Source organism: Balaenoptera physalus (genome assembly GCF_965194825.1).
Source record: "Balaenoptera physalus genome assembly, chromosome: Y".
NCBI classification, from domain to species: domain Eukaryota; kingdom Metazoa; phylum Chordata; class Mammalia; order Artiodactyla; family Balaenopteridae; genus Balaenoptera; species Balaenoptera physalus.
Genome location: NC_138904.1, coordinates 1,426,983 through 1,453,429, shown reverse-complemented (window position 1 = coordinate 1,453,429; position 26,447 = coordinate 1,426,983). Strand labels below are relative to the sequence as shown.

Below are 26,447 nucleotides of genomic sequence, written 5' to 3'. Positions count from 1 at the left end.
TCGTGTGCCTCTGTGATTCTGGTGATCTGAAAGAGAACTCGGTATTCAATAGTCTTGCTAGAATTCAAAGGAAGAAAATCCAGGTATCTTTGCTAAGGTATGAAACTGAGAATCCCGTCTTTTGGGGCTGCAGCAGGGTGGGCTGTTACCGGGTGATGGTCGCGCGGCTGGATGGCCGACACAGATTGTGTTTCCTATTCACGGTGTAGCCAGTTCGTCTCTGCTCACGTGTGAAGCTCCAAGTGTCTGGCGGCGTCTGTTGACCTGGAATCGTGGCAGACGCAGGGCAGTTACGCTGCCCATGCCGTCACCCAGCCAAGGTCTAATTTGGCCAGTTAGCAATCTAATTTTAAAAGCGCTATGAAAATACCACTGCACACGCTTTGGCCTGCCTCTCCCCCTTCCTGACACATTTCTCCTGGGTAATTTTTACTCAGCGTCTTGGCTTTCTCAGGACTTATTCCCCGGGGCCTCGTGCTAGCTGTTCAATCCATCAATCTGTTCTTTTCCGCTCTTTCTGCAACATCTTTCTTGGCTCTCCTGACAGTCCATCGCCCTCCTAAGTAATAAAGACAGGACTGGCAGGGTGAATGAAGCGGTTGTGGGGTATTCAGTGTATGCTGGGCGTGGTGCAAAGAACGCCGTGTGGCTTATCCATACAACATCCCAGCGGGAGACGTGATCCTCAGCTCCATTGCACAGATGAGAAAGGCAAGGCTTTCCCGGGTCTCGAAGGGGTACAACTACCTAGTGTGGAAGGCTGGACTCCATGCCACTGCTGGACACCTCCCGAGTCTCCCCTCCCATCTTGTGTGTCCCGTTGTCCCCTCGGCCATCACCTTGGGGTCCTGTGGTGGAACTTTTCCCTTTTCCTCCATAAGCCTTTGACATTTTAGAGACATTTAGAACGCCCTGGTCTGTGCTCTTTCCTCCTGCCTCTGGTCACATCTATTTCCTTTCTGGTTGACTTCCAGATCTACCCTTCTGGAATCAAAATGGTGCCCTCTTAGCTGGTTGTATGGAAGCTGCCTCTTGCCCTTGGGTTTGCTCTGCCTTTTGTGTCCCTTGCAATTGGGCGTGTTGTTGGTATCAGTAAGTGTGTTTTCTCCGTGAGGGCAAACTGCGAGCTAGTTGCTGTGTGCTCCGTAGATTACCAAGCACATTATTATTATTATTATTTTTATTGAAGTATAGTTGACTTTACAGTATTGTGTTAATTTCTGCTGTACAGCAGCGTGATTGTCATACGTATGTATACATTCTTTTTTCATGTTCTTTTCCATGATGGTTTATCACAGGATATTGACTAGAGTTCCCTGTGCTCTACAGGAGGACCTTGTTGTATATCCATCCTATATATAATAGTTTGCATCTACTAACACCAAACTCCCACTCCATCCCTCCCCAGCCCCCTCCGCCAGGCAACTACAAGTTTGTTCTCTGTGTCTGTGAGTCTGTTTCTGTTTCATAGATAGGTTCACTTGTGTCATGTTTTAGAGTCCACATATAAGTGATGTCATATGGTATTTGTCTTTCTCTGTCTGACTTACTTTACTTAGTATGATCATCTCTAGTTGCATCCATGTTGCTGCAAATGGCATGATTTCATTTTTTTTCATGGCTGAGTAGTATTCTGTTGTATATATGTACCACATCATCTTTATCCACTCATCTGACCAAGAACATTTTTTTTATGAGGTCTATATGGAGCATTTGCTTAGTGGATTATAAGAATGACACCCCAGGAACACAAAAAAAAAACTAAAGGAAACTTCCTTGGGAATCTAGAATTTGAAGGTGATTTTAATGTCACTAAGAGGGTTAAATATCAAGATCTGGTGTCAGTGTACTCTTTATGTAGCAAAAGAATAATGGCATCATACGATTGGCGCTTGATAGTTTTATTTTCAAATGATCCAAACGGTAGCCAGGAGAGACAAAGCAGGCCAGGCGGAGTCCATTGTTTTCAGTAGATTCTCCATCCCTAAGTAGTTTTCCAAAGGTGGGGAATGCCTGTGTGTATCCACCTGCCATCCTGGTAATAGGTGGTGACCATGGTGAGCTGGGCAAGGCATCCACAGCCTTAATCCACAGCTGGCGCTGCTCTGAGCTAGACTCCGCTGGCACAGCTGCCCCCACCACTGTCTTGTTGGCCATGGGTCCATCTTGGGGTCTCAGGTCTGCCTTGGTGCTTCTGTATGAGGGAGCTAGAAGGAAACCGGCATGGCGCTTGGGCCACGAGACCAAGGACGTCACGGGAGCTGCGGTCTCTTAGTGCCTGTGCAGTGAATCGTCATGTGGGTTCCTCAACCAAAGCCATCCCTGTGAGCCCGTGGCCCTTGGAATAGCCTGTTGTCCTCCGTTATCAGAGGATGCCGTAGGTGCCTCTGAGTAACCCCCGCGAGTTACTTGGAGCCCTTAGTGCCTTGCACGTTCCCTGCCATAAATATGGGGCCCCATAAATACGAGCAACAAGGATGCAGAAGCTGTGTCACAAGAACACCGTGTATCCCTTGCTTTCTTTCCTCATCGGAGAGCAAGGGTTGGGAAGGGGACAGTGTGTCTCCCTTGGTCACCTGGAGTGGCCCTCACCCTGCATCCCACAAAAACTACCATCACTTACACAGAAATTCTGGTGCTTTGCAGTAACCACACGAAGGTTGCGAAAAGAGAACTCTCCTCCAGGCACGTGGCCGCCGTCAGGGTCCCTCGAGACACCCCCTAAAGATTCTGACTCTGAAAATCCATCTTGATAGGATTCGTTCACCCCGAAGCCCATCCAGACGTGGTTTCCTGGGGTCCTGACCGTGGGAGACAGGAGGCGATGTTTATTCTGACGTTTGGTCTTTTTTTCAAGCACGTACCTGAACGTTGACAGCGTGGATGGATGTGGTGACATCTCCTTACACCGTCAGAGACAGCCCCCGCGAGGCCCTTCACAGATCCTCATTAGGTTGAAATTAGAAACAGGTGCAGAAGCAGGTTCTGAAGATAAATAGGATGAGTGGAAGGAGTGAGCCAGGACGTGTTGGAGAGATCCGCACCCTGGAAAGGCAGGCAGTGGACGGTCAACTCTTTATAGGGTTTGGCACATACAGGGTTACTTAACCCTGCGGCTGCACCAGAGATTTAAAAACAACGTGGATGGCTTCTGTGTTGTGTCAGCTGAACACACCAGAACAGCCTCAAGACCCGACTTGCTCACAGCCTTGTGTTTGCAGCGTGGGTGCAAACTGGCGGGGCTGAGGTCTATCCTCATGTCACACTGACAGCAGCACTTCTAAAAAGAAGTGAGACGTGAGGCCAGCACTGCCCTGCTGGGACTGCCAAAGAGCTTCATGGGTGAGGACAAATCACATTTAGCGTCACAACTACTATTTCTGGACCCCTTACTGAATGGTAGACGCTGCGCTGAGTTCTGGGCACATTGGGACATATACAGCTCATGCCAGCCCCAAAAGGGGAAGGTTTTCTTTTTCTGCTATGGAATGAATGTGTGTCCGTCCGAAATTCATATGTGGAAGCCCTGACCCCCGACGGGATGGTATCAGGAGATCCTTTGGGAGGTGATTAGGGTTAGATGAGGTCATGAGAGTGGGACCCCATGATGGGATTACCATCCTCATAAAAAGAGACACAGAGATCTTGTTGTCTCTCTCTGTCTCTCCCCCAGAAGAGGGCTGTCTGCAAGCCAGAACAGAGGCCTGCCCAGAACCAATCATGTCGGCACCCTGATCTCAGACTTCCAGCCCCCAGAACTGTGAGAAAATGAATTTCTGATGTCTAAGCCCCCTAATCCTCTGGTTGTGGTGGTCCAGCCTGACTGATACAATCCCGGAGCTCAGAGAGGTTGAGGGACCTGCCCAGAGTTGCCCAGCCTTGGAGGTGGGATGGGGACTCAGGCATTCAGGCCCCAAAGCCACTGAACGATGGAGCTGTTCTGCCCCGTGGGGATGAACCGCGTCTTTCAGGGAGAGATGTGCCTGCATTTGAATTGGTGCGTTTGGGAACTTCCCTGGGATGCTGTCAGCCTTGCTGGTGATTGTGGGCAAGTCTGAGAAGTTGAAATTCCCGTGACGCAGTCTTATTCCTCCCGTGACTGTCATGCAGACCCCCCAGGAACCCCCGCCAGGTTCTAACGGTGAAGACTGGAGCAATATCCCCTTCTGCAGGAATTCCAGTTTGGAACAAGCTCAGAGAGTTCCTTTCTCTGCCTGCCCTCAAGGGAAATTATTTCACCAGTGCCTACCTGACCTGGGGGCAGGGAAATACTCAATTCTAGCTCCCTCCATCCTTCTTGAATTTGAAAAATACTTTGCGCGGGGGAGTGGGTGGTGGCGTTGGCTTAGTGGTTCCGTCAAGGCGCTAGCCAAGCCCTATTGGTGGCCTGTGTGGTCCAGGCAGCTTTGCCTCATTTTAAGACCACCGACTTCCCTGGTCACTGCGCAGACATGCCCACAGCATGGGTCACTGGTCCCAAGGAGGACCAAGCCAGACAATCTGGTTGGAGGAGCCCAAGTACGGAACATCTTCAGCGCGGGTGACCTGGGTCTCACAGTCCACGGGCATCGTGGGTTGTCCCCATGATGGCCCCCCAGAATTCACATGTTGAAGCCCTGACCCCCAGGACCTCAGAATGGGGCTGCATTTGGAGATGGGGTCTTTAGAGAGGGGATGAAGGTAGAAATGAGGTCGCTAGGGTGGGTCCTGATCCCATAGGACTGGGGTCCTTATAAGAAGAGGAGATCAGGACCCAGACACACACAGAAGGACGACACAGGGAAGAGAAGGCCGTCTACACGCGCAGGAGAGAGGCCTCGGGAGGGACCAGTCCTGCCCACACCTGGATCTCAGATCCCAGCCTCCAGGACTGGGAGAAAATAAATGTCTGTTGTTAATCCACCCTGTTTGCAGAATTTTGTTACGGCACCCTAGCAAACTAATGCACCAGGATCTCCGCAACAGTATCTGTATCTGAAGCACATTGTTGCTCTGATTATTACCATTTGAATATCTCAAAAATGGCAAGACTAAGGAAATTCAGATAGGCTGGAAGCAGAAAGAAAAATATCTGAGCGGATTGAAGCAAATATTATGACAAATGGGAACATTTTCATCGTGCCCCTTAAAAAAAGACTGGCAGATCCTTGTCAAAGAAGGACGACTTTGAAATTAATTTCTGAAAAGATAACTAGGACTTCTTCTGTTTTCTTAAATGAGAGAACACTTTTTTAAGTGCGCTGCGTGGTGTTGGCTGTTTGGATCGGAGAACAAGGAAAAGGGGTAAGGCAATCCCATTTTTTTTTTTTTTTTTTTAACTTTTGGCCCATTTGTTGGTCTGGAGTGAGATGCTGTCTTCATCTTCTAGGTGTTTTGCTATATGAATACTTGAAACGGTAATTCAGAACAAAGGGCGGTCAGTGCCTCACAGGCAAGAAAAACAGAAACATGAGAGATCCTGGTGGAATTTTGTCCCAGCGCAAGGAATCTGCCCATTTGCTCAGCCAGCCTCACTGAGGATGGTGTGTGTTTCTGTGCTGCGCTGCTGTCTTGAGCGTGCATGGTCCTAGCTGCTTAGTTTCTCAGTCAAAGTTGTCAATTTACCTCCCCCAGCCCCCGTGGGGTGCAGACCTCCCGTTGATTTTATGAACTTCTGAGGGACCGGCATTCATGGCTGATGGGTAGACGCCAGAAGATCATTGTGCTGGAGTTTCTCAGTCCTTCTGGAGTCTCAAGGTAAAGCTTTCTTCTAGGCAGGCCATGGAGTTATTTGAATGTCCTGATATATATATTTTTGCTATTTCAAATATTTATAAATCTGGGCCTTCCCTGGTGGTCCAGTGGTTAAGACTCCATGCTCCCAATGCAGGGGGCCCGGGTTCGATCCCTGGTTGGGGAACTAAGATCCTGCATGCTGCGTGGCCAAAAAAAAAAAAAAAAAAAAAAAAAATCATAAATCTAACAAGATCATCTATATCCTATGGTTTTTCAAGTGTCTGTGACAGCACTAAAAAAGGGTTCAGGTGAGCTCATAATCCCACTGATGTGTTGTCTTGTGGCTGCATTAATCTCAGAGGAAGATAAAGCAGGGCTAATATTAGTCAAGATGCTTCGAGGTCAGGACTGCACTCTAAGCATTGCATGAAAGCACACATCTCAGCTCGGGGTTCTGTGTTCTGTGTGGCACAGTGTGGGATGCACAATGCATTGGTTACGGCAGAATCTACGTTAGTCCCACTGCTTGGGCCGGACTTTGCTGTCACCTGTGGGCATGTCTCTGTCAAGTTATGCAAAAGCAAACTCTCTCTCTCTCTTTTTTTTTAATACGTAGCTTCAAATTCAGATGGGAATTCTATCTGTATCTTTTTCTGCATGGATAGTACTCTCTATATATTTCTAACTACATGTAAGGAAAATTATTTCCAAAATCCAGCACTTATTTCGGTACCAAGGGCTTGTCATGGGGAGTGAAGGGGAAGTAAAAAAGGCCATTACATATAAACAACAAAGGAGCTACTAAGGAAACACTGCAAGATACAATTATGAGGGCAGACAGCTAGTTGTGGATAGTATTAAAAAAAACCAAAAACTAATATACAGCTTTTATGAATTTAAATCCATACCATCCTATAATATTTGCTCCAGATATCAGTAAGTGGAACTAACTCTTGAAGTTCATTTACAAAAAGGACCTAAGCAGAAATTCAAGATTAGGACATTAAGTTTGCATTTCACAAAAGAAAAATCAGATGTAGGTAATTACATACTGGCAAAAATAAATACAAACTTTTGAAATTCCTGTTGCACACTGAATCACTGTATCCAAAAAACACCCTAGAATCACACCTCAGTGATTTATAATCAGTCTAGATTTCCCTTTAAAAGTATCTCTGGAGATTAATTAGTGTCCTGTTTTATTAAGACAAGTAGCTTGGTCAAGAAAGACCGGCTGTAATTGATGTTGGATTAGAATATATCATCACGTACGATGGGGTTTTCTGCTATTCATTACTGCACACAAACCACTTAGTAAATTAGGCTAAAGTTTGGATAGCACGATCTAGTTTACTTAGTGCTGATCAATGCTGGAAAATGGAACTACTGGCAGGAAAAGTCCTGAAAAGTACTCCTTGGAGTCAGACGTGTTTCACAATTAATATTTTTCCAGATTTTAGAAAGATTGTAGTTCACACTCTCCCCATTATTGGATATCCAGCTGGACTTTTAGTCGACAGGACATAATTGAACATCATGCCAACATAGGACTGTGTAGTAGTATGTAGTTACTATATAAAAATAAGGCAATTGACTTCAAATTTATCTATAGTCAGAAAAACAAGAGATTTTTCCAGCTAGGGATGTGAAACAATGCAGGTATTAGTAATCTGTAAAGCTGCCTGGAGAAATCCTGTTTTTCTCCAGAGAATGTAGTTTTGCAAGACACCAGGGGGAGAAAAACAAGAGAGGCCACCCACTGTTATGTCCCTTCTTTCTTTTTTTTAAAATTTAATTTGGCTGCGTCGGGTGTCAGTGTCTGCGCGCAGGCTTCTCTCTAGTTGTGGCTCGCGGGCTCTAGAGCGCAGGCTCAGTAGTTGTGGCGCACAGGCTTAGTGGCCCCATGCCATGTGGTGTCTTCCCAGACCAGGGCTCGAACCCGTGTCCCCTGCATCGGCAGGTGGATTCTTAACCACTGCACCACCAGGGAAGTCCCTGTTACATACTTTCTAGTCCAAAACAAAACTGTTTCTTGAAAAGCAAAGGGAAATAAAATGAAAGACTTGTAGAAGACGATCGTCTTCATAAAAAAGAAAAAAATCCACTGTCGGGCAGAACTGCAGACATCTGGAGAAAAACAAAGCACGTTTTTGTCTCTTGATGTTGCTTGTTCTTCAGGAAGGTTTAACAGCCTTGATGAACAGGTTCTCCCAAACGTTAATGTGTTCTTTACGCCCACGGAAGGGAAATGATGCAGAAAATCGCTGTGGCATCCTCAAGCAAATGATAGTCATTATCGTGCACCTGCTGAGACTTTGGTCGTGATCGGAGCTTCAGGCTCAGCTGACGGAGGTGGGGCAAGGCGTGTGCTCAGGACCCGGGAGTGCGGTGATTTCTGAGTGGGACGGATAAAACTGGGACGTTTCCATCTTTCCCTCCATGACACGCATACCAGCTGAAGAGATAGTAACTGTGGCGAGGGAATACTCATCCTTCAAGAAATAGTCTTGAGACACTATCAAAAAAGATGACAGGCCAGTATCTTTGATAAATGTAGATGCAAAAATTCTCAACAAAATCTAGCAAACTGAATGCAACCGCCCATCGAAAAGATCATGCACCAAGACCATGTTGGATTCATCCCAGGGTCACAAGGATGGTTCAACACATGCAAATCAATCAGTGTGATACACCACATCAACGAAAGAAAAGACAAAACCACATGATCATCTCAAAAGAAATATTCTTTTTTTTTTTTTTTTACTAGTTTATTTGATAAATCAAAAAGAAGAGGAGTGAAAAAAAAGAACACTGGCACCAATTACCAATTACCATCACTAAAATGTGAGAAAATAAAAAGAATTCTTCTATATTAAAAAGAATCTAAACCCGGGGGTTTTCTGTTCCCAGTAGAAAGACAATAATCACACCTCTCCCTCTGCTGTCTCCTTTTCTTCTTTCCTCCCTCCATCCCTTGCTTCCTTGCTTCCTTTTTTTTTTTTTGAAAAGAAATATTCTTTAAAATAGAATGGAACAACAACATTGTAAATCAACTGTACCCCAATAAAATAAAAAATAGAATGGAGCGGTGGGCACCACATACTGGGGTTGCCTGCGTGTCCATGGAGACGGGGTGTAGCCAAAACCAAAACTAAACAAAAATTTCCTGTTCTTAGATAATGTAAAAACATGAAAACCTATTACTGAAATGATTCCCTGCTCCAGTTTTTACGAGATAAGCCCGAGAACTTTCTACAAGTGCAACTGTAGTGAACCGGACATACTGCTTATGCAGTCAGTGAATTCTGTAGCTTCCCTTGGTGCCCAAAGAATTTTACAGATACTGAGGTATTTAGAGTGTTTCATTGTCTGCCCCATCTCTGAAAACCTGAGCATAATAGGGCACATCAACTCATTTAAGGGGTTCCCAGAGTCTGGATTTTTTTCAGGGGAGCTTATTGAAGGAAAAGAAGGTGGGCAGAATGACAAGATGAAATGTGAGTTTGTGTTCATGGGAAGCTAGGTCTGTGGTCCAGACAGTGTTCTGTAGGGGACCGGGGATGGAATGGCATTGAGTAGTGTCAGGTCATTGCTTGGGAATGGGATGGGGCCGCCATACGCATTGAGCACGACCAAGTCATTGCAGGGGAATGAGATAGGGCCGCCATATGCATTGAGCACTGCCAACTCATTGCTTGGGGATGGAGTGGGGCCGCCATATGCATTGAGCACTGCCAACTCATAGAATGGGAATGGGATGGAGCCGTCGTATGCTTTGAGCACTACCAAGTCATTGAAGGGGAATGTGATGAGGCTGCCATATGCATTGAGTACTACCAACTCATTGAATGGGAATGGGATGGAGCCGTCATATGCTTTGAGCACTACCAAGTCATTGAAGGGGGGGAATGTGATGGGGCCGCCATACGCATTGAGCACTACCAAGTCATTGAAGGGGAATGAGATAGGGTTGCCATATGCATTGAGTATACCAACTCATTGCTTGGGGATGGAGTAGGGGCCGCCATATGCATTGAGCACTGCCAACTCATTGAATGGGAATGGGATGGAGCCGTCGTATGCATTGAGCACTGCCAACTCATAGAATGGGAATGGGATGGGGCCGTCGTATGCTTTGAGCACTACCAAGTCATTGCTTGGGGATGGAGTGGGGCCGCCATACGCATTGAGCACTACCAACTCATTGCTTGGGGATGGAGTGGGGCCGCCATACGCATTCAGCACTACCAACTCATTGCTTGGGGATGGAGTGGGGCCGCCATATGCATTGAGCACTACCAACTCATTGCTTGGGGATGGAGTGGGGCCTCCATATGCATTGAGCACTACCAACTCATTGCTTGGGGATGGAGTGGGGCCGCCATATGCATTGAGCACTGCCAACTCATAGAATGGGAATGGGATGGAGCCGTCGTATGCTTTGAGCACTACCAAGTCATTGAAGGGGAATGTGATGGGGCTGCCATATGCATTGAGTACTACCAACTCATTGAATGGGAATGGGATGGAGCCGTCATATGCTTTGAGCACTACCAAGTCATTGAAGGGGAATGTGATGGGGCCGCCATACGCATTGAGCACTACCAAGTCATTGAAGGGGAATGAGATAGGGTTGCCATATGCATTGAGTATACCAACTCATTGCTTGGGGATGGAGTAGGGGCCGCCATATGCATTGAGCACTGCCAACTCATTGAATGGGAATGGGATGGAGCCGTCGTATGCATTGAGCACTGCCAACTCATAGAATGGGAATGGGATGGGGCCGTCGTATGCTTTGAGCACTACCAAGTCATTGAAGGGGAATGAGATAGGGTTGCCATATGCATTGAGTATTACCAACTCATTGCTTGGGGATGGAGTGGGACCGCCATATGCATTGAGCACTGCCAACTCATTGAATGGGAATGGGATGGGGCCGTCGTATGCATTGAGCAGGCTTGGGTAGTATGGATCCTGGCACACATTAATAACGGGGAGGTGAAGGTGGACCTTTTAGGGTCTTCTCATTCCCATTTATAACAAAATTAGGTGAGTGGGAGGATGAGGAAACAACCAGTCAACCCACAGGGAGAGTTCAGGGAATGCTCTTATGCCTTGTGGTCATAACTTCTAATCCAACCAATAATTCACATTTTAAGTATTTTGGAGATTTCATGATTCAATCTTCTTTCAACAAGAAAGTTTGTTCTCTGACCATTCAGCATTAGGGAATGTGTATTTTGCATGATTGAGTTTATGGTAATAAATGGTGACCACACAATGGCGACTGCAGTACAGGTTGATTTGGATACTTACCTATGTTATTATTTTTTTAAGTTATTATAAAATACTGGCTGTATTCCCCGTATTATACACTGTATCCTTGGAGCTTACTTTATACCTAATAATTTGTACCTCTTACTCCCTGTGGGTACAAACCTCCTTTATATCGTTGTTCATGTAACTTTGTCTTTCCACTGACTTCCCCCAGAGCAAAGAGCAAAAGTGAAAGGGAGGTCCTCCTGATAGAGATCTAGTGATGGAACTGGGTAGAGGGGACCCCAAATAAAGGAGCACTGATTTGCATTATGCAAAGGTGGCCTCAAGATTCCTGCCTCTGTACAAGGTGTGCATGCCTTGTGTAATCCCCTCCCCTTCTCTGTGGGTGGGGCCCGGGGATGATGGGGGTGTCACTCCCATGATTAGATTATGCTATATGACAAAAGTGAAGGGACTTTGGAGATGTAATTAAGGTCCAAAATCAGTTGGCATTGAGTTAATCAAAAGGGAGACCATTGGGTGGGCCTGGCCTAAACAGGTGACCCCGTGAGAGAGACTTGAAACAGAAGCAGAAATTTTTATGCTGGCTTAGAGAAAGCTGACAGCTGTGTTTTGGGAGGGCCATGCAGCACGGAGCTGAGTGACCCCTTGAAGCTGAGAGCCACCTTTGCCCGACAGCCAGAAAGAAAACGGGACCTCAGCCCTACAACTGCATGGAACTGAATTTCACCTAAAACCCGGGTGAGGCTGGAATAGGATCCCCAGCCACAGAGGATGACCCCAGCCCTGTTGACACCATGGTTTCAGCCTCGTGAGACCCGGAGCAGAGGACCCTGCTCACCCCCACTCAGACTTCTGACATAAAGAGCTGGGAGATGGTAAATGGGTGTTGTTTTCGTCCAGGAAGTTTGGGACAATTTGTTACACAGTGTAGCTAGCTGATACCCATGGCTCCCTCTTCAAGCCCTCAATCCAGGGCAGGGTGAGGAGAGCCCTGCAGGCAGATGGGCGCCTGTACTCACTGGATTCAACTTGTTAAAGCTGGTGTCTACACCCAAGTAAAGTAACCACACGACCTTCTCACCAGGGACTAAGAAAGGGGATCCTGAGAGCAACAAAGGAAGTTGGACATCTTTGTACATTTGTTTGTGTTCTCCTGGTAGGAAGTGTTTTCATCTCAATAAAAGCTGCTTATGAAGAACTTTTTCCACACTGAACCCCACATTACTGATGTTGTCCTGCCTCCTAGTGGACAGAAAATTTCACAAGTTAGAATGCTGGTCGCATGGGTGGGAAGAGGGCGTATATTGGAGTTGGACTTTTCCCCTTTTTTCCATTTCTGGCCACCAAACATTACTCTTGGAGTATTTGAATTTCTTTTTTCTTTTTTTGTGACTGAGATCATTCACTGATTGATTGACTGATTAATTGATCTTAGGTTGTACACTGCGGTGTTTTGTTTTTTTATGAAGATGTCCTGTGTGAAAATTTAATGTGCATATACATTTTGAAATGATTACCAGAACCAGTGCTGTATTATATATACTTGAAATTTTGCGAGGTCCGTAGACCCTAAGCGTTCTCATCACACAAGACACCCATCACCATACATGGTTACCACTTTGTTGTGTGTGTGTGAGATGAGAACATTTAAGATCTACTGTCTTAGCAACTTTTGAGTATATAATACGGTATTGTTAACCATAGTCACCGTGATGTACATTAGACCCCAGAACTTATTCTTCTTATAACTGGAAATTTGTACCCTTTGAGCAGTATCTTCCTATTTTCCCCAAACCCCAACCTCTGGTAACCACCATTCTGCTCTCTGCTTTTTAAAAAAAATTTTTAATTTTATTGGAATATAGTTGATTTAAAATGTTGTGTTAGTTTCAGGTGTACAGCAAGGTGATTCAGTTATACATATGCATATATTCATTTTTTTTTAAGATGCTTTTCTCATAAAGGTTATCACAGGATATTGGGTAGAGTTCCCTGTGCTCTACAGTAGGTCCTTGTTGGTTATCTATTTTATATATAGTACTGTGTGTGTGTGTTCATCCCAAGCTTCTACTTTATCCGCCCCCCCCCCCCCCCCGCCATGATTCCCCTTTGGTAACTATAAGTTTGTTTTTGATATCTCTGAGTCTGCTTCTGTTTCGTAAATAAGTTCATTTGTATCTTTTTTGTAAATTAGATTCCACATATAAGTGATATCATATGGTGTTTATCTTTCTCTGTCTGGCTTATGTCACTTAGTATGATAACCTCTAGGTCCATCCATGTTGCTGCAAGTGGCATTATTGCATCCTTTTTTATGGCTGAGTAATATTCCAGTGTATATATGTACCACATCTTCTTTATCCATTCATCTGTTGGTGGACTCTTAGGTTGCTTCCATGTCTTAGCTATCGTGCATAGTGCTGCTATGAACATAGGGGTGCATGTATCTTTTGAATTATGGTTTTCTCTGGGTATATGCCCAGGAGTGGGATTGCTGGATCATATGGTAGCTCTAATTTTAGTTTTTTAAGGAACCTCCATATTGTTCTCCATAGTGGCGGCACCAATTTACATTCCCACCAACAGTGTAGGAGGGTTCCCTTTTCTCCACACCCTCTCCAGCATTCGTTGTTTGTTATCTTTTTGATAATAGCCACTCCAACAGGTGATGAGGTGATATCTCATTGCAATTGAATTTGCATTTACCCTGTGATTAGTTATGTAAGCGCTTTAGTTGGCTGTGAAGGATGCTCACGTCATCTTGGTGATATAATCCATAAACAGTGGGTAACACAGTCATACTAAACCTACACTAGTTAGGGACCTGTGATCATGTGGGCTGGGTGGAAGTTACTTTTAGTCCAGCTCTGTGGGTGGATAAACTAAATAAGATCCCCAGAAGGACCATTTACCTCCTGGGAGTACGAATTGCTTTTAAAACTCTTTAGAAGCCCCTGTTTCCAAGTAAGACGCTGGTTGCCTTCTAACCATCTGGCTTACGAGTTAGTTGGAGGTCATTCTGTTGTCTTTAATTGTAAAGTGCTTTGGGGCATCTGTTACTTGTCTTGGGGTCCATCGAGAATGTTCTCACTTTAATTTCATTTTCCAAATATACTTGGCAATCATAAACATTTGAATAATCTGTAACCTGAAAATTTCACAAATTTCAACACCTTTTACCAAAGCTTTTTACCTATGTTGTTGTTGACTCTTTTTTGGTGGTGGCAGTGGTTTTATACTTGAGATTCTGGGGTTGGACGTAACGTCTTCCTGTGATGGTTCAGTGGTGGTGGTTTGGTGTCTCCAAGGAGAGAGAGAAAAGCGAATGGGGAGACTTAAATGAACTTCCCTGGAGGTGGATGTGTGTGTCCTAAAAATATCTGTCTGTAGGGAGGAATCCCTGTAATCTGAGGGCCAGGGCTTTGCTTGATAAGGTGAGCTTGAGGCTCAGGTGGGCACAGGGGGACAAAAAATTGCAGCTGGTTATTGTAAGACAGCATTGGATCTCCAAGATATCTTTGTGATGTGGACAAAAAATGTCACCAGCCTTTTCATTAAACAAAGGATGTTGCAGCCATCAAGCCCTCAGCCACTGCAGCTGCCCCAGTGTTTTGCCCTGAGGGGATTCAGGATGGAGAAAAACAGGATCCTGGCCCCAGAGAGTTAAGGTGCACATCAGAGGAATGATTTCAATGAGCTCAGACTCCTGCATCTTCCCATATATAGAAAAGCGCTAAATTCATTAACTTGAGATGTCTGGTTTCTTTAATAATCTTTTGATGTTTGAACTACTTGGTTTTTGTTGCAAAAACCCCTATCTACCCTGGCTGCTCGCTGACCTCTTTGGAACAGCCCCCCAGAGCTACCTGAGAGGCTGTATCCCGGGCTTAAGTCGTCAGCAAGTCCACCAAATAAAGCATCATTCTCAACTTTTAGGTTGTGCATTCTTTTTTTTTTTCAGTTGACAGTTTAGAAAAAGGGAATATGGACAGAGCAGAAATACTTCACTTAGGGGAGAGCATTAGACTTAAGAAAAAGGGGACTTTGAACTATGAACCATGAGAACAAGTGACGCTGGGGCAGTGGATGTGCACAGACAGGCATCAAGGGACCAAGGCAGGTGGATGAGACCACTCAGGTGCACCTACCTGGCTGTGCCCTCTGACCTCACCTGCAGGGACGGGCGGCTGTAACACAGCGCAACCAGGTGGCCGGGGCCTCGCGGCTTCCCTCGGATGCTGGCCGTACGGGCTGGCTGTCTACGGTCTGATCCTTTTAGAAGGACAAACACACCTGGGAGGTATCGTGGGTTTGGTTCCAGACCACCATGATAAATCGAATATCACAGTAATGTAACAAGTCACGAATTGTTTGGTTTCCCGGTGCATCTAAAAGTTACGTTCACACTAGACCATAGTTTGTTAAGTGTATTATGTCTTGGGAATTCCCTGGCGGTCCAGTGGTTAGGATTTGTAGTTTTCACTGCTGGGGCCCTGGGTTCAGTCCCTGGTCGGGGAACTAAGATCCCACAATCTGCGTGGCATGGCCAAAAATTAAAATTAAAATTAAATTTAAATTTAAAAATTTTTTTAAAAATTAAAAAAAAGTTGCATGTGGATTAAAAGTAATTTACGTGTAACTTAAAAAAAGTCTATGATGTCTTTTTTTCTTTTTTTACAATTTTTATTGGAGTATAGTTGATTTACAATGTTGTGTTAGTTTCAGGTTTACAGCAAAGTGATTCAGTTATACATATACAGGTATCCACTCTTTTTTAGTTTTTTTTTCTTCCATACAGGCCATTACAGAATATTGAGTAGAGTTTCCTGTGCTCTACAGTAGGTCCTTACTGTGTCTAAAAAAACAATGCACATACCTTTATTTAAAAATAACTGTACTGCCGAAAGTTGCTTCCCATCCTTGTGAGCCTTCCCCAAGCCATGTCCTGTTGCAGTAGTAACGGGAAGAATCCCTGATCACAGGTCAGCGTTGCAAACAGAATCCTAACGAAAATGTTTGAAATATGGCGAGATGGACCAAAATGTGACCCAGAGACACAAAGTGAGCAAATGCTGTTGGAAAAATGGCCCCGACAGACTTGCCCGACGCGGGGCTGCCCCAAACCTTCCATCTGTAAAAAAAAAAAAAAACAAAAACAAAAAATACCCAAAAACCCCCAAAAACCCACAGCATCTGCAAAGCACAATCCATTGAGATGCAGTACAGCGAGGTCTGCCCGCACTGGTCAAAGAGAAAAAGCAAATCCACCTCGTGGTGTGGAGTCACAGCCCCCGAGAAAGCACCTCACCCTGGCCCTGTGGTTGAGAATGCGGTTGCTTCCTGAGATGCTTCCTGAGATGCCGTCTGTGATGCCGAGTTGCTCCGGGAAGACCGCCCTTGCGGGACGGGGGGTTTCGGAAGAGAGGCTGCGTGGAGTTCATTCCGGATGCGTGTCCTGGTCCTGATGCAGAGCTATCCTCAGGATGCTTTCTGGGTACAGCCTCCTATTCCGTGAAAACGCACCCCACTCAGGACATGTCCTGGGGAGACATCCCCCTGTTTAGGAGCCGTGGAAGGCTCCAGCGGAACCAGAGAGAAAAATGCTCATTGGTTTATTCACCGTGTGCCTGGGATCGCTTTGTCTCTGACCCTCTCTCTCTCTCCCTCTCTCTCTCTCCCTCTCTCTCTCTTCCTCTCTCTCTCTCTCTCTCTCTCTCTCACACACACACACACACACACACACACACACACACACACACACACACACACAGAATAATCTCTCTCCGTCCGCCTTCCCTATCTGGTTTTAGGGACAGCTTGGTTCTGCTTCCTACCTAGAAAATAGCATCTCACGTCTCAACAGACTTGAGTCTGTCTCTGTCTAGAACGGCCAAGAGGTGTGTATACGTCACGTTTATTTTTAAGTAATGAATTATTATTTTTCTGGTTGACAGGCATTTGATCTGTTTCTGGTGTATTTGTTTCTGCCCATAGAAACAATGCGCATACAAATGTTCTTATACACATCGCCTGGGCAGGGGTGAGACATTTTCTAGGGTATATACGCCTAGGCGTGGAATTGCTCAGTCCAATGCTACACACGTATTCAAAATGATTGTGTAATATTGCATTCTTTTCCAAAGATCTGGACCAGTTTATATTCCAAAGAGCAGTGTAGACATGTATTGATGTATCCTGTATCCTCAGCAACCTTGATAATGCGAGGTCTGACGTTTTGGCCACCTTGGTGGATGTGAAGTGACATCTTCTTCTGGTCTTAATTTGCATTTCCCACTTGCTGTTGAGATAGCACGTCTTTTAGGGTGTGCGTTTGGCATTCAGTTTTCTCATCTTGGGGAGTGCTTGCTCATGTGTCCTGTCCTTTTTTTCATAAGGTTGTTTGTCCTTTTCGTGTCACTTTATGGGTGCTATTTCACCTTTATCTTTTAAGTAGAGAAATATAGGGAAAGGTGAGAGGCAGGCTGTGATAATCAAGCTGTTCTCCTTCTGGGTGCTTCCTGGTCCTTTGGGGGCCCCTGTTCCTTTGTCTGGAGTGAAGACAGGGCCAGGACTCCGGAAGCTGCATCCCTGCCTGGCATGGATGTGGCAGCCGGCAGCTCCCCGAATTCGTCTGTGACGGAGCCGGACGGTGCTTCCTGCCCCCACACACAGGTAGAGTGAGCCCTGTTCCCCGCTGGGGAGAGGGGGAGGCAGATTTTCTGGGACCCGCTGGCCCCATGCACGGGGGCTGTGCTTGGTGTCGGGATATTTGAAAACTGCCCTCATGCTCACCTGAACCCCCTTCACCATAAACGGTGCCTCTCAGCCTTTCAGGGTCTTGGTGGCCCTAAAATTACCCCTGATAGGTTCCAAGGCGGGCAGTGGTTATGGTGAGATGCACCGAACCAATTCTAGGAGCCCTTTCACGGCAGAAATCATCTCTGAACAGACGGCCTCTCTAAAAATCATCGTGTGTTTTTCTCGTTCGTGCTTATGTTTATCCCAGTGGAAACGTTTTAATTTACATTTTTGTTCCTGATTTTTTTCATCTCTGAGTATTGATGTGAACGCCCCTCTCCTTCTGGTGCTATTTCTTTGCAGATTTTTGTATCAGAACAAGGCACACTTCATAAAAAGAATAAACTCAGGCTTTTCCCCCCACCCGCGTGTTCTAAATCAGTCAACAGAGGTGGAATTATCTATTTTTTAAAAGTTGGAAAAAATTTGATAAAATACCATGGACACTCCCTGCCTTTTCTGCATGTCGTTCTTTCATTAATTTTTCTATTTCTCCCATATTCGTTGCTCTGATTAGTCCTAATTTCCTTGATTAGGTCGTAACAATCAGTATTTTTCTCGGAAAAGCATTCATTTCCTTGAGATGTTCATATTTTACTTGTAAATCTAGCGTATTATTAATATCGTTAGAAGCACACACCTATAATTTTAAAATCTTCTTCCTACAATAGACTCGTCCCTATTTGTAAATTTGCATTTTCAGCCTTGTCAAATATATTATTCACAGTCTTCTCTGGGTCTTTTCTGTCTTTTTTTTTTGGTCTATCGATCTGTCAGATGCTCAGAGATGTACACTCATTTCTCCCATAACCACTTTGGTTCTGTCCACTTCTCCCTGCGTTCCCAAGAGTTCCTGAGAAATAGACTGTGATATTGTGTTATTCTGAGAACATGGCACATGACTTTCGTGACTTCAAGTTGACTGAGCGTTGGACCCACAGGTAACGATCCGTGTTGCCCCATTAATATTTTAGTCCTGAATCATCTCCACCTTATGTCAGTAGGGCCAGCCCTGCTTGGTTTCTGCTTGTTTGCCTGATACTTTTCAGCCTTTTAATTTTCAATCCCTGCTTTAAAAAGCTCTATAATGAGTATCCAGAAGAACTCTATGAGGGTGGTCTTCCCACACGAGGCTACCATCTTGGTTTTTTGTTTTTTTAAAAAATTAATTAATTAATTAATTAATTTTTGGCTGTGTTGGGTCTTCGTTTCTGTGCGAGGGCTTTCTCTAGTTGTGGGAAGCGGGGGCCACTCTTCATCGCGGTGCGCGGGCCTCTCACTGTCGCGGCCTCTCTTGTTGCGGAGCACAGGCTCCAGGCGCGCAGGCTCAGTAATTGTGGCTCACGGGCCCAGTTGCTCCGCGGCATGTGGGATCTTCCCAGACCAGGGCTCGAACCCGTGTCCCCTGCATTGACAGGCAGATTCTCAACCACTGCGCCACCAGGGAAGCCCATACCATCTTGGTTTTGCATCCTGACCAGCCCCTTGGGGTTCACTCTTACTCTTTCAAGCTGCACCCCTACCTGTTTCCTGGGTCTCCTGTTTTGCTACCCAGACAACTGGTATACCTCCTATGTTCCAGTCCTCTGCATGGCAGACGTTCTATTTCTTATTTCCTAGGGGTACCTTGACCGTTCTCAAAACATCGCAACCTTCATTCCTCTAATTATCCAGGTGGAAATGAAGGTGTTCGCGATGGCACCCCAGGTAAAATGAACAATGTCACTTGTGTCTCCTTCTCCCCGCCAGGAGCCCTGCTGTGTCAGTTACCCCTGTCCCCTCTCACCGCGTGCATTGTTGGGGGGATGCAGCACCTACTTGGGTGTTAGGTGAGCCCCTAGCGTGCATGAGTCCCCATATCCTGTCAATGATCAATCCTGGTGCCTCCGCTCGATGGGGGGCAGAGCTCACACTTTGCAGCTTGTCTTGGGCGTTTCTTTTCTCAGGGATGGAGCCCTTAGAGCCTTCTGGTCTGCAGGGAACAGTCTGCCCTCCTTAGCGGTAGGGCTTGATTTGGGGGCTCATATTCCCTGTGCAGTGTCACCCCATCGTCCTGGCAGTGATGGTGTTGTACAGGTGAGGGGTTGGGGGCAGCTCCTCAAAGGATGTAGAAAGTGGGTGCTAATGACAAGAATGGGCAGAAAAGAAGCAAAACCCAGTAGCTCCTTCACAAGGTAGCGCTCTCAACGTGGAACATCAGTCCTCATGTTTCTGGTCATTTCTGATCCTTTTCCCCCAAGGAGCAGGGAAAAATCATCTTCTGACATTTCGAAGATCCAGTAACTGCTCTATTTCTGGAAGCTGAGTATGGGTCCACCCATCCTTTTACCGTGGGTTCGAGTTATTAGCAGTAGTGTGAGTTTTCCTCTTCTTCTTCTTCTTTTTTTTTTTTTTTTTACATTCTTGGGAGTGTTTCAGGCGAAAGTTAGAACAGTGTGTCAGGAATGCCTATCCAGATGGCACCGTGTTCTAGAGCAGAACTTCCAAACGCCCTGTGGCAAAGCTCCCTTGTCCCCAGTCTGTCACAGCCTGATGCCATTGGGGACAGAATAGAAAGGAATTATGAGAAAAAATACATTTAAGAAACATGCAAAACGGGAGTGCCCAGTGTTGCTTTTTTTTTTTTTTTTCTAATTACTTGATTCAGCAAACATAAAATGACTGTTGATTTTTTTAAAATTTCTAAACACATCCTCAATTTCTGACCGTGTCCTCTGGCAGACTGGTAACCAACAGATCACAGGATGGTGCCTGTCCGTAGGCCACGCTGAGTAACTCTGATCCAGGAGCATGCCCACCCCCACTCCCACTGTAATTTTTTAGGGAAAATATTGAAAATATTTTAATAAATATATACAGTCGCTTGTCCTCAGTGGCTGTGTGACTTGACCCACATAGGTTCCACTCTCCGTGCTCAAGATTATCTTAAAATGTCTCTTCTGAGTGAACACTAACATGTGTTCCAAAATATGTACCTTCCCAAGCGAATACTTTTGCTGGCTCTCAGGTGTAATTATATTTAAAACTTCCTACAGAAACTACAAACCAACAAAATCCTGCAGGCATGTCTCACCCCTGAGATGTATGGCACAGTAGGTGCTGGTCCTTAGGATATGGAAGCTGTACTCCCCTCTGTTCCTGGGTCCTGGGACCGCGGATGTCCCTGTGAACATCTTACCAAGAGCTGGGCCTGGGGAGACCCAAAGCGATCCTTCAGCAGAGCCAGCTGCGACAGTGCAAGGACCACACTGCTGCAGAATGACCCAGAAAACTGCCTTCCGTTCAGAAGGGTTGTCTGGCCTAACTTCCCCTCTGGACCGCAGGATCATCTTCTAAGCTCACATGGTTGTTGGATGAACTCAGTCCCTGGAGGTTGTAGGTCTGAGGTTCTGACTGTCCTGCTGGCTCTTGGGTGGGAGCTGTTCTCAGCTCCCAGGAGCTGCCCTGAGGGTCTTGCGCCATGGCCCTCTCCCAACGAGGCAACTTATTTCTTCCAGAAAAGCAGGAGAATCTCTCTTCCTCTAGTCTGCTCGCAAGAGGGAATATTATGTAATGAAATACAGTCATAGGGGTGGCATCCCAGGATCTTTGCCGTGTAAGAGGACACAGTCCCACCCACACTCAAAAAGAGGGCATCGTCAAGGACGTAACTCGTAGAGGGTCTTCTTAGCGTATGCTGCCCACAATGGGCCTTCGTCTTTTCTCTAATTCAGTGTTACTTCCCAGGAGGGATAGACGTTAACCTCTTTAGAAATCGTCTTAGCATCTGCGGTAAATTGGAGGTTAACCACGCATTTTTGTCTTTCTCCAGTGGAATTTCTGTATTGTGACCTGGCGTCCATGAGGTCTATTCAGCAGTTCGTCCAGAGGTTCAAGATGAAGAAAATCCCGCTCCACGTCCTGGTCAATAACGGTGAGTTCTGGTGAAATCCAGAGGTTAATTCAGACACAGACAGGAGCTCTAGTGGTCCTTTGGGAAAGCGGGATTCCAAAGGAAATGTATGTTTCAATTATTGCCACTACTTTGTTCCACTGATGTGTTTGGCTTTCGTTATCAGAATAGTCAATTTTAGGATGTTGCTTTGAAATGATGTACAGTGTGATGATGTGTCCTGTGGATTTGATACTTCGACAGGTCCACTTGGGCTAAGATGTATGAGGGACATGCAAAGGGTTGGGTGTTTTCACAAGAGTTATTTTATTAAAGCCTCAGTGTGTTTCCGTGATGATCATGATCTGGGCTCCAGACCCTCATGCCCAGCTGTCTCTTGACGTCATCCTTACAGCCAGCACTCTTCAAACGTACATGTGGGGTCCGCATCTCCCCTCCCCCCGCCTTCCACCTGCCCCCTGGCCACCTTCAACACAGACCACCCAGAGCCCTGCTGTCGGCCATGCTGAGCTCTTAGGAGCATTGGAAACACGTCTGCTTTCTCACTTTCCTGCCCTTTTCCCTGCCTCTCTGTCTCTCCCGCTGCTACAGTCAACTTGTTTCATAAAAGTTCATCCAAACTCTCCAAAGAGAAACACAGTGATTAACATCTCCAAACAATAAGTACAGAGAACGAAAACGATTGTAAGTATCCTGGAAAACATTTGTGCCGGTAGAATTTAACACATTGCTTTCAGACTTGGAGATCCAGTATATAAAGGAGGCAAATAGTTAAGTTGATACAGCAAAGACTTCCCTGGCGGTCCAGTGATTAACGCTCTGTGCTCCCAATGCAGGGGGCACGGGTTCAGTCCCTGGCTGGGGAACTAAGATCCCACACGCCCCACAGTGCGGCCGAAAATAATTAAGTTAATTAATTAATACAGTAAAAGGCAGAGATATAAACAGTGAGTTACAGCCACTATACTTTTTTCCCAAATAGATAAAACATTTGTCAAAGTATTTGTATTTTGTTTTTTTTTTTAATGTCTTTTATTCTCTGTTTTTAAGATGTTCTCTTTACCAGTGTTTTTAAGCAATTTTATGGATTCATTTATTTATTTTGGTCGTGCCCCGTGGCTTGTGGGATCTTAGTTCTCCGACCAGGGATTGAACCCAGGGCCACGGCAGTGAAAGCGCTGAGTCCTAACCACCGGACTGCCAGGGAATTCCCAAATTATTCGTATTTTGGATGGCAGAGAAAACTAGGACCCTTGTGATTATACTGAGCCTCCCGTGGATAATCCAGGGTCATTTTCGCATCTAAACATCCTTAACCTAATCCCTTCTCCGAAGTCCCTTTTTCTGAGGGACCCTATGCAGGATGCCGGGATTAGGATGTGGGCAGATCTCAAGGGGAGGGAGGATCGTTCCTCCTCCTGCGGCTGTGACACTTGTCCCTCTGATTCCGGCTCCCGAGATCTGCTTGTGGTCATTTCCTCACCTTTCTCTTTGTCTTGCGTATTTTACCTTTCTCCCATAATACTAATAGGGTTGGCGTTCAGGGTCAGGGTCAGATAGAGATACTTCTCCTCAATCCACTTGTTTAATTGGAAATTCTCACTTAAGGGAAAGGCATGGGATATAAACTGTGTCTCCAAAGCTACACGTATGCATCTGTGGCTTTGATGTCTGGGTACCTATGAAACACCTACAGCTAATACCGTTTCCCTCTGCTTAGCCTGGGAAAGTACTCTGCGTGTCGTTAATGCTGGCAGCTCTTCTGGGAAGGTTCAGAATGAATTTAGTGTACGCTTGATTGATATTTTCCAAGTTCGCCAAGATGATTATGCCTTAGACCTCTGTGCAGAAATAAATGCTTTCCGAGGACATGGCCACTGGGGATCCTCAGCGCTGGGGTGGGTTTCCTTTGGTGAGTGTTTGTGTCCTCCTTGATTAGAAAGAAAACATTGTAAATCGCCACACGTACAGGTGAGTTACATGGAGGGGCCGTGGAGATGTGTCGAACCACACATCTTCTTTCCACATTAAGTTTAACACCCTCAGGAATCCGTAACGGCAGCGCGTGCCTGGTATGCTTGCCATCGTGCAGGATTCCTGAGATTTTATAGACACACGCACAACAGAACTGAATACCCGCTGAGGGTCTTTTCTGCAGTTTCAGTACAGCCTTCCATCTGCCAGGAAGTAGGGAAAATTATGTTTCTCAAATCTGATGCCTTTCTCCAACAGATCTCTGCTTTGGGTCAACAGAATTTTAGTGGGAAATATGTCTGCAAAGCACATTTGCTGTAGTGGAGAGAGCTCTCTGGGGAAAACACCATAGGCGAGACATATCAATGTGTTCTCCATAATTCACCCTCGCCCTTAAGTTGTTGTTGTTGTTGTTTTTATAAATTTATTCATTTTATTTGTTTATTTTTGCCTGCATTGGGTCTTCATTGCGGTGCACGGGCTTCTCATTGCAGTGGCTTCTCTTGTTGCGGAGCACGGGCTCTAGGTGCGCGGGCTTCAGTAGTTGTGGCTCGTAGGCTCAGTAGTTGTGGCTCGTGGGCTCAGTAGTTGTGGCTTGCGGGCTCTAGAGCACAGGCTCAGTAGTTGTGGCGCACGGGCTTAGTTGCTCCGTGGCATGTGGGATCTTCCTGGACCAGGCCTCGAACCCATGTCCCCTGCATTGGCAGGCAGATTCTCAACCACTGCACCACCAGGGAAGCCCGGCAGGCGGATTCTTAACCACTGCGCCACCAAGAAAGCCCAAGTTTTTTGTTTTTTTTTAAAGGGAAAGCACTTTAAGTAATTTTATTTAGTTTATATACAATGCTCTGTTGACTGTTCTGCTCTTTTTTTTTAACCATCTTTTTTTACTTGAAGTACAGGTAATTTACAATGTTGTGTTAGTTTCAGGTGTACAGCAAAGTGACTCAGTGATACACACACATGTATATATATGTTCTATTTCAGATTCTTTTCCATTATAGGTTATTACAAGATAGTGAATATAGTTCCCTGTGCTCTACAGTAGGTCCTTGTTTATTTATTTCATATATAGTAGTGTGTATCTGTTAATCCCAAACTCCTAATTTATGCTCCCCCCTTTTTCCTTTGGAAGCCATAAGTTCTCTATGTCTGCAAGTCTGTTTCTGTTTTATAAATAACTTCATTTGTATTTTTTAGATTCCACACATAAGCGCTATCATATGATATTTGTCTTTCTCTGTCTGACTTACTTCACTTAGTGTGATAATCTCCAGGTCTATCCATGTTGCTGCAAATGACATTATTTCATTCTTTTTTATGGCTGAGTAATATTCCATTATATATATATATATATATGTACCACATCTTCTTTATCATTCATCAGTCCATGGACGTTTAGGTTGCTTCCATGACCTGGCTATTGTAAATAGTGCTACTGTGAACATTGGGGTGCATGGATATTTTCACAGTATGGTTTTCTCTGGATATATGCCCAGGAGTGGGATTGTTGGATCATATGGTAGCTCTATTTTTAGTTTTTTAAGGACCCTCCATACTGTTCTCCATAGTGGCTGCACCAACTTACATTCCCACCAACAGTGTAGGAGGGTTCCCTTCTCTCCACACCCTCTCCAGCATTTATCTGTAGTGCCCTTGAGTTTTGAGATGACTCCAGTCATCCTACGATGGTCCCACGTTCCTTTTCTCTGCAGATTTTAAACCCCGCATGCACAGCTCTCAGGAAGATAACGTTTCTCTGGAAACCGGGACAGAGTTGCATTTGGAACTGGGGAGGCTTGCTGCTGGACCCTCTTTTCACACCCTCTCTCTTCTTTCTGCAGAGAATCTCATCCGTGCGTTGGCTGACCTTCAGCCCAGATTTAACCCCTTCATCCAGATCTTTCCTCTGAGCTCAGGACCTCTTGTTTCTGCTCAGTGCCCCAGAGGCACCTCAGGGCGACAGAACCATTGTGGGATTCCTGAGCCCCTAAAGGACACTGGCTCTTGGGAAAATCCATTTCCTTACTGTTCCCAGCTTTGTCGTCCGAATTCCTAAGCTCATGGCCCCTTCCTGCATCTTCAAAGCGAGTACCACAGCACCTTCAAATCGCCCTCTCCCTCCAACCTCTGCTTCTGTCCTCACACCTCCTTCTCTGAGTCTGACCCCCTGCCTCTCTGCTATAAAAGACTGTGAAATTACACTGGGCTCACCCAGGGTCAGCGCCCCAGGTCAAGGTCCTTGATGTATTCATATCTGCAGACTCCCTTTTGCCAGGTAAGGTGGCATAGTCACAGGTTCCAGAGATTAAAACATGAACATTTTGGGGAACATTATTCTGTCCCCGACACAGGGATTAGGACATGGACATTTTGGGCAACATTATTCTGCCCACCACACAGGGATCAGGACGTGGACGTCTCTTGGGGACATTATTGGGTCCCCGACACAGGGATTAGGACATGGACATCTCTGGGGACATTATTCTGTCCACCACACCCACCTTCTTGGTGATTCACAGGCAGGAACCACACAGTGATAAACAAGAGCCCTTGACCTCGTGCAAATCATTCTCTAGCCAAGGAGACAAACATTAAACAAAGACTTATTCTGTGAAATGCCTGACCCTAGAAAATGTCTCTTACAGTGTGACACAGGGTCGTGTAAAGAGAAGACGGCATCGTCAGGTGTGATTAAATTAAATTCCACGCGTGGAATTTCCCAGCCCGGACTCCTCCGAATGCCATTTCCGAGAGTCGGAAATGGGAGTCCAGTTATTAC

General features: G+C 45.7%; 1 protein-coding gene and 1 long non-coding RNA gene across 2 annotated transcripts in view; both read left to right on the top strand.

The window, feature by feature from the left end:
* LOC309653468 overlaps positions 1 to 5,957 on the top strand; it is an 80,056-nt gene extending 74,099 nt beyond the window's left edge. Inside the window, exon 2 of the long non-coding RNA XR_014259203.1 lies at positions 5,221 to 5,957. This is a non-coding gene — a long non-coding RNA (uncharacterized lncRNA). The remainder of the gene's footprint in view (positions 1 to 5,220) is intronic.
* The window catches only part of LOC309653438 (polyprenol dehydrogenase-like), a 188,216-nt gene that overhangs the window by 115,260 nt on the left and 46,509 nt on the right, over positions 1 to 26,447 (top strand). Inside the window, exon 4 of the mRNA XM_082448131.1 lies at positions 21,611 to 21,712. Within this exon, the coding sequence (XP_082304257.1) occupies positions 21,611 to 21,712 (102 nt within the window). The remainder of the gene's footprint in view (positions 1 to 21,610; positions 21,713 to 26,447) is intronic.